General features: G+C 49.1%; 1 protein-coding gene across 2 annotated transcripts; it reads left to right on the top strand.

The window, feature by feature from the left end:
• On the top strand, positions 1-8,049 carry Hasp (Hig-anchoring scaffold protein). 2 transcript variants are annotated; one of them, XM_030386631.2, is made up of 15 exons: positions 1-276; positions 769-1,074; positions 1,128-1,307; positions 1,378-1,569; positions 2,219-2,395; positions 3,261-3,443; positions 3,497-4,287; positions 4,351-5,505; positions 5,566-5,673; positions 5,740-6,053; positions 6,130-6,275; positions 6,335-6,449; positions 6,507-6,625; positions 6,690-6,849; positions 6,921-8,049. In XM_030386631.2, the coding sequence occupies exons 1-15, from the start codon at positions 225-227 to the stop codon at positions 7,849-7,851; spliced, it is 4,929 nt and encodes a 1,642-aa protein (XP_030242491.1). In that variant the 5' UTR covers positions 1-224; the 3' UTR covers positions 7,852-8,049. The 2 variants fall into 2 exon arrangements, with proteins under 2 accessions (XP_030242491.1, XP_030242492.1); XM_030386632.2 differs by lacking the exons at positions 3,261-3,443; positions 3,497-4,287; positions 4,351-5,505; ... (5 more) ...; positions 6,690-6,849; positions 6,921-8,049 and adding an exon at positions 2,487-2,794 and having other exon boundaries at positions 2-276.
• The last annotated feature ends 498 nt before the right edge of the window (positions 8,050-8,547 follow it).

Here is an 8,547-nt window from a genome sequence, read left to right as displayed (position 1 = left end):
CAGCTGAGCTGCATTTCGTGTTGTTTCGCCAAAGTGTGCAGTTTGCAGTTTACAAGGCAGCTTGCGAAATACGCACCAAGTAGAAAAAAAAAGATTATTAAAATCGAGCATAAAATGCTGCAGAAGTAAACCAATTGGGGCCGATGTAAATCCAATTGGAATAACAACAACCACAACGCAAAACCCTCTAATCAAGAACCCCAGCTGAAAAACAGGCCAGCAAAATGAATCGTCTGCTGCTGCACTGTTTGGTGGCCATGATTCTGGTCTACAAAGGTGACTATGTGATTGATTGATTGAGTGACTCATATCCCTGATTGATAACAGCACAGATAAGTATGTTTAGCGTATTTCGATTCGAGACCAGACGATTCAATTGGGCTGCAGCTGAAAAATGTATATCCTGCTGCTGCTGCTACTGCTGCTGCTGATTATATAAGCGCAACCGCAGTGCGCAGACTCCAGATGCTGCGTGGACAGTCCGACCGACTGACTGACATGTGGAGCAGACGTCAACACAGAAATGGGTCAATGTTTTTGAGGGCAAGTCAGGCAACCACAACAACACAGCAGAGACACCCACCCGGCCCCTGCCCATTTCCCCACCCCACTCTCCACCGCTGTTGCTGTTGGGTTCTCCAATACGAACGGAATGGGGAATCAAAACAAAATACGCGAATGATGTGTAGACTTTCGCTGAACCGGATGTGGAGCATGTGCTTAAACCGAAATTGAACTCTCTCTATCTCTATCTCTATCTCTCTTTAGTCATCTCGGTGCCCACCAGCCAGACGACCGCATTGAGTGGCCTAGCAACTACCACAGAGATACCCCAGCAGGATGATGACGACGACGATTGGGACGAGGGCGATGATTCGCTGGAGTCCGATGATGATGGACGCGTCTACAAGAATCCACGCAATTCCCCGTCCACGGAGTGCCCGCGCGATGAGGAGCAGGCCACGCTGTTGGGCCAGAAGTGTTTGCGCAAATGCTCCTCCGACGAGGATTGCAAGAGCAAGAAGAAGAAGTGTCTATGCGACGGCGTTTGCGGCAATTCGTGCATCAAGCCAGGTGAGTGGAGCGCTCCAGCTGCTGTTGCCCGCCCTAATCGCTGTCTTGCCCAGATCGCGAGTGTCCGGAACTCGCCCAGCCCAGCCTGGGCCAAGTCACCGTCGCCGGCCGTCACTTTGGCGCTCGCGCTTCCTATGCCTGTCCCCATGGCTACCATGTGGTGGGTCTCCAGAGTCGCCTCTGCCAGGCCGATGGCAACTGGGCCGGCGCTGAGCCAGCCTGCAAGCAGAACAGTAAGTGGCTGACACTCCAATATCCGCATTCCCATTTCAATATTAAAACAAACTCCCGTCGTTCCTGCAGTCTACTGCCTGAAGCCGCCCCAGATCGAGCACGCGCGCAACTCGGCTCTGCCGGAGCAGGAAACCTTCGACTTGGACTCGACGGTGCAGTACCACTGCTACACGGGCTATGTGACCAACGGATTTCCGCGCGCCAAGTGCCTGGCCATCGATAATCAGGCCAGTTGGTATGGACCCGACATACAGTGCGAACGTGAGTACGGTATTCTGATTGGAAACGTGCATCTATTGTGAGTGAAGAGAAGTTGTCCGTCTAGGACAAAAAACGAGATTGATCGAAAAAGGAAGAGAGAGAGAGAGTGAGCGATTGACAGTGAGAGAAAGCGGAAGAGACTGTGACTGAGAGTAAAAGAAAGACTGAGTGAGTGAGAGTGAGTGAATGAGAGAGGGAGTTGGACAGAGTGAGTGAAAGAGTGTGAGAAAGATAGAGGGAGAGATAGAAATCGAGAAAACCAGAGAGAAATATAGAGAGTTAAGGAGAAAAATAGTGAAATGGAGCAAAATATTAAGAAGTATGGATAGAGAGTTAGAAAGAGGAGAACAATAAAAGGAAATGTTACTACGGAAATTTATTAAAAGCTTAGCATTTTGATTAGTTTCTGTGGAAAACCCGTGATTTATCATGCTCAAATTAATATTTAATTTACGTAAATAAATGTCATGATATTTAATGCAATTTGTTGCTTACGTTTAGCAAGCTATTGAGAGTTTCTTCCTATAGACATTATACTCCGATATCTCCTCTATGAATATCCTTAATATTCTCAATACTCAATGCAACTGCAAGATACTACGAGTCAATAAATTCGAGGTTTAATCAAGTTGATCTCATGTGCTTACAGCTCGCTCCTGTGGACAGCCTCCAGATCCGGCGTACGGCTGGCATGCCGGCGAGTGCTACACCTACGGCTGCAAGATCACCTACAACTGCGGCACCGGCTACGAGCTGGTGGGCAAGCACGAGCGCTACTGTCAATCGGATGGCTCCTGGACGCCCAAGGAGCTGCCCACCTGTGTCTGTGAGTATCTTGCGCCTTTGTCCATCTAGTCTAGAGCGATTTTATAACTTTTCATTTTATGATTTACTAACTCCCAACCACCACAACAAAGCGGATAACGCAAATGTTACAACCACCCAAGCAACGTTGTCCTAAAGCAAACCAAATTTGAATTTCTTTTGCAATTGCGCGCGGGATTGCTCCAAAACCACCAAAAACCAAAATACAATTTGCAATTTGTTCCGAGCGCCAAATTTCGAAGCTCCTAGCCAAAAGCAAAGCTAAACACAAAAAACAAAATAAATTGTTAATTATCGTTCTGCATTCAATAATAATAATTGTTCAAAAGTTGTTGTTGGCCTACAAAATGTTAATTGATTAATAAATCTAATAAAAGTTACCACGAATCTTAAGAAAGAAACTAAAACGAAACCCACGTTGTTTTATTTGCCCGGTGGTCGATGCGAGCGCTTTCCTAAGATTTGTGATAGCTTTTATAAATACATCCGAGCATCTTTAGCACTCTTCTAACATAGATTCCTCTTAGCCTCAAGCCCTATCCAGGACTTGGTGCCTTGCACTTTACAATCGAATTTGATATAAAAGTGTAAATTGAAGATTCTTATTCTAAGACCTGATCTCATAGTAGTTACCTCTTAACCCTTATCCTTTAATAACTCCATAACCCATATACCATAAGAGTCTCCACAATACCGTGGCAATTACCCCTAGGTTGTATATCATAAGCGTTTTATCCTTGTCGGATTAAAAGATCTGCTCTCCTTAGTAGTACATAGTCATTATAGCTATCCACACCATCCATCTCTATGATTTATTTGGCTCTCATAACCCTAAGCCTATTTTATGCATATGCCTTTCTTCGCAGTGGTCACTTCTGTGGTCTGTCCGACGCCAGAGAATCCTAAGAATGGCAAGGCTACGTACACCACCTTGGCGTACAATTCGGTGGTCAGTTACGAGTGTCGCTACGGTTACACCCTGGTGGGTGAGAGCTCAAGCCGCTGCGGAGCCAGCGCCAAGTGGAGTGGAGTTGTGCCCAGTTGCAAAGGTAATAAGGCAGCCATAACTCACTTAATATCTATCTTAATAAATTCATTGCAGAAATCAATTGTGGACATCCGGGTGTGCTATACAATGGCTGGATCGAGAACATTGAGGCAGGGACTGGGCTGGGGGCTAGCATCATCTTTCGGTGCCAGCCCGAGATGCTGATCAACGGCCTGGGCTCGAGCGTCTGTCAGATCGATGGCCGTTGGCGCAATGCGCTGCCCGAGTGCTTGGCGCCCTGTGTGGTGCCTACCATATCGCAGGGATTCGTTATACCCATTGAGATAATTACAGATGAGAATGGTACGACAATAGTCACGCCGACTACGACGACAACGCCGTCGCCGACGCAGATAGTGGGCGGAGTGGAGAAAGTCAAGCACGGCACAGCGCTGGAGGTGAGGTGCGAGGAGAATTATGAGTTTCCCGTTTCATTGCTAAGTCCACCGACCTGCAACAACGGCACCTGGAGCATCATACCCCGCTGTGTGCCAGCACGCTGCAAGAGCATGCCGAAGCCGCCGAAGCACGGCATGGTAATGGCTCCGAAGACGGAGCACGGCATGAAGGCGAGATTCAAGTGCAAGGACGGCTTCAAGCTGGTCAGCCCCGAGGGTAAGGATATCACCGATCCACACGACTATGTGCTAACCTGCTCCTTTGGCAACTGGACGGGAGAGACGCCCAAGTGCGACGAGGTATTCTGCTCATTTCCGGGCTACATACCCCACGGCAAGGTGCTGCTCGTGGGCAACATGGGCCTCTACGACTATCGTCCGTATGTCAAGAAGATTGTGAACAACAAGCAGATCATGTACGACTGCGACAAGGGCTACGTGCTGGAGGTGAGATATTGACTTACCCCCATTCAGTTCGATTAAGCAGTTCCTCATTTGATGTCCATTCAGGTGGGTCCACCAGGCGCTACTTGCGTGGGTGGCAAATGGCGGCCTTTGGATTTGCCGCAATGTCTGCTCAGCCAGCATCCGCGTCTGCGCTGGAATCGACGTCGGCGTCGTTCATTGCAGCTGCGTCAACTGCGCTCCATCTATTTGCTGCGGCGCCAGCGTCAATTGCAACGACAACTGGCAGAGCATCAGGATTTCCTAGGTCTACAGTCTGCCATGGTTCAGCCCGCAGCTGGAGCAACGATGGCCGCACGCGTGAAGCGCAACGCCAATAACAATGAGAGTCCCTCGGACATTGAGTTGGCCTACTCCAAGTACTATCAGAAGATCAAGGAACGCTACCAGCGCTATGTGCGCAAAATCTTGGGCCATAATCGACTGTTCCAGCAGACGCACGGTCAGAATGGACGCTGGTATAACCAGTACAATAATCCAGAGCTGGACATGATGCGCAAGGCCTCACGGTGGCGCAATGAGGTCGAGGAGGATATCGCTGAGCATCGAGGGCGTGGATCGCTGCCTGTGCCCGACATCAATCAGAGCTCGCGTTACAGCCATTCGCGCAACTCCAACGAGGCACCAGCTCCACTCTCGCATGGCTCCGTGGAGCGCAAGCTGCATGGCAACGGCACAAAATCATTGATCGAACAACTCAAGTCTCAAATTGTGCGTCGACGGCGCAGGCGCAGCACCAGCATCGGAGCCACGGGCACACCGCCGCCCGAAACCGAGCTGGATACGAGCGACGGGGCTGACGCCAACAAGGCAGCCGGTGGCAAGCGACTGCGAGGTCCCTGCGAGGAGCTCGACTGGGACTCGTTTGCCAACATAACGGTAGTGCGTCCGGGCAAAGCGCCCGGCCGAAACTCGGTGGGCATAATGCTGCAACTGGAATGCAATGCGGGCTTCAAGCTAAACATTAAGGGCGAGAATGCGACTGCGCGTTGCATACGCGGCATCTGGAAGCCGGATGTGCCCAAGTGTATGTCCGCTCCGTGTCTAGTGCCAGCCGTGGAGCACGGCCAGTACTACAAGGTGGAGCCGCACACCAAACAGCTAAGCGACAAGCCATCCCTGACGCCACTGTCCACCTACGAGGAGATTCAGTCAAATGAATTCATAACCCTGGAATGCGAGGATGGATTCAATATACAGGTAGGCCACTAGACTCTAAGCAGCCTAGATCTAAGCATATCTCTCGCTTTCACCTTTCAGGGTTCCGCTCAGCTGCGCTGCGCTCATGGCTCCTGGTCTGTCAACGCCTTTTCCGAATGCACCTCCTTGCCCTGCACTCTGCCCAACATACCCGGCGTTATCTATGAGGCAAGTTCAAAACATTTTCCCCCAAAGTTTGCATTTTAGCTATTGTGCATCGGGTTTTTCCTGCAGGGCGGCTATCGCGCGGGTCTGACCATTGGCCATGGCAGCACAGTCAGTGTGCGCTGTGAGCTGTCCACGAACGCCAATCCCATTGAGATGTCGTGTCACAAAGGCGTCCTAACCCCGCCCAGCGTGCACTGCGAAACTGGCTTGCGCAAGTCACGCGAGGAACTGGAGCATGTCACGCCCACGCCCACAACGCACAGCAAAATCGAGCACAACGAATTGGACAACGATCATCACGATAACAACACAGACGAGCACGGCGAGGAGTTGAAAATGTGCGGACATCCGAGCTTGACAGACGGTGCTTTGGTCTACAAGTGAGTGATCCTTGAAGGATCCTTGCAACAATTGAGTGATTCTGCTCACTGAACTTGCCTCTTCTGTTCTCTTCAGAAACGCTGACCATGCGGAAATAGAAGGGGCCTACGAGAGCGGCACGGAGATCTTCTTCAATTGCATTCCCAACGCCGCTGGCGATCGGCAAACCTGGCGCATCATCTGCGACAATGGACAATGGATAGGTCGCTCCTATAACTGCGGTAAGTCTGATTCCCGCTCTGATGCAGCTTCAATCTGAGATGAGCTTCCTCCCACCCAGAGAACGGCACGTGTTTGTTTCGCAACAATGAGGCAAATGTGGTTAGCTTCTACAACGACTTGGAGATAAGAGAGGACATTGTGGAATTTCCTCCAGGCGCTACAATTATATCCAGGTATGTTGCATCAGACCAAATATATCGGACTAACTTCTTCTAAATCCTCTGTTGTAGATGCGTGGACATTGGCAAGTTCTCCATGACGGGCAGTCATGAGCGCACCTGCATTCACTCCGAGTGGACAAACACGAAGCCCGTCTGCTCAGGCCTGAATCAGGAGAACGATTATGCGAGTGGGTACCTCACTTAGATTCGCATTTATGTTAAATGATATGCACAAATGATATTTCCCCGCAGTGGAGAAGGCGCCCACCATACTGTTCCGTCACCAGAACGGGCCCATTGCCCAGAGCAACGATGGCAAATTGATTGTGTATCCGGGCACCACGCTGCACATGGAATGTCTCTGGATGCGACGCTTCGGCAATCCCAAATGGAATGTCAGTCACACACACAAGTGGGTAGCACGCGATGCGATCAATGTGGAAGGAACTGTTCACACAAATGATCTGTTTCATTCGTTTCCAGAAACTACACTGAGGGCTGGGTAACCGAGGCCGATGAGGGCCGAGACTCAACGCTGGAATACCGTTTGAGCATATTCGATGCTGTTGCCGACGATACGGGCATTTACTCCTGCATGACACCGGCCAGGCACGAGCATGCCGTCGAGGTGGTGGTGAAGGCGATAAATTGCCCGGAGATACCGATTAGGCGTGGCCTGATCGTAAGCACGAACGATACGAAACTGAGCACACGCGTGCTGTTGTCCTGTTCGAATGGCAACTCGTTGATTGGCGCATCGGAGCTGTTTTGCTTGCCCAGTGGCAATTGGAGCGCACTGTTGCCGGTTTGCGAGAGCGTGGAGTGCGGCGATATACCGCTGATGCCGAACAATGTTAGCTCACCGCGCGTCTCTGTGCTGTCACGTGAGGTGGGCGGGCGAGCGGCATTCTCCTGCTCCACGGGTTACGGATTGCGCGGCCCCACGGAGGCCATCTGTTTGCCTACGGGCGAATGGGCGACACCGTTTCCCACCTGTGTCGAAGTGCAATGCGATAATCCGGGCGCGCCGCAAAACGGTTACGCCCAGGGCTCGGCACCATATCGTGCCGGCGACGTGGTCCAATTCAATTGCAACCCGGAATATATGATGCAAGGTCAGCCAATAATTGCCTGTCAGGATAACGGACGCTGGTCGGGCGGTTTGCCCAAATGTGTGCAGGCCTGTTCGTATCCAGGGACCGCAATAAGCGGTCGCATGTCATCCGTTAAGTTCTACTATGCCATTGGCGAGAGCATCACCTTCACCTGTGATGCCGGCCTCGAGCTGCGCGGCTCCAAGGTCCTCAAGTGCATGAAGAATGGCAAATGGTCGAGTGCCATACCCACTTGTGTTGCCAACGATGCGCCCGCTGGCGCCGTTGGCACCAATAAACATTTGACAACCATGGGCTAAGTCCCCATCCGTGAATTGAGTTTAAAATCAAAAGTGATACTAATACATATGTAACAGTAACAGTAACCAAATGCGAAACACACGCGGATAGTCGAATACTGACATTTTCTTGCGATTTAACAATAATTGTAATAGATATTGTCCAACGGCGTCATTTTACTATTAATAAATGTTCGGTCTAAAATCAGATTTAAAAAAGCCAATCCACATCAAATTGGCGCCAAAAAAAAAACAAGCGATTGCTTTCGATAATTGTTTCTCTCAGCCAGTTCATTTGAATAAATTACCTAGCTAATGAACCATTTTGAGTAACACAGCAACATTACGTTTATCTAACATTGGGTTGCCCACACATTAACATTATCTGCCCGGCTATAAATAACTAACAAATTTGGTTTGGACCTGTTTCAACACATATTATAATATAATATTATGAATGAATTGTAAGTCTAATTATAAATTTGAAATTATCTTGCAATCAACTTGTTTAATTGTTGAGCATTTTTCAATAATTTTGCTAGATTCTTTTAATGACTTTGATAGACCTTTATTCTTATTTTAATAAATAAAAAAAAGCATACATTAAAAAAGGAATATAAATATGTATAATATTTATAATTATAAAATATAAGTAATTCAGCTATTTATACACATATGTATAATTTATTAATGCTTTCTGTTTGTATAGGTGTACAA

Source organism: Drosophila navojoa, chromosome 3, assembly GCF_054131105.1.
Source record: "Drosophila navojoa isolate 15081-1374.11 chromosome 3, UAZ_NAV_1.0, whole genome shotgun sequence".
NCBI classification, from domain to species: Eukaryota; Metazoa; Arthropoda; class Insecta; order Diptera; family Drosophilidae; genus Drosophila; species Drosophila navojoa.
This window is presented reverse-complemented; position numbering and strand designations above follow the sequence as displayed.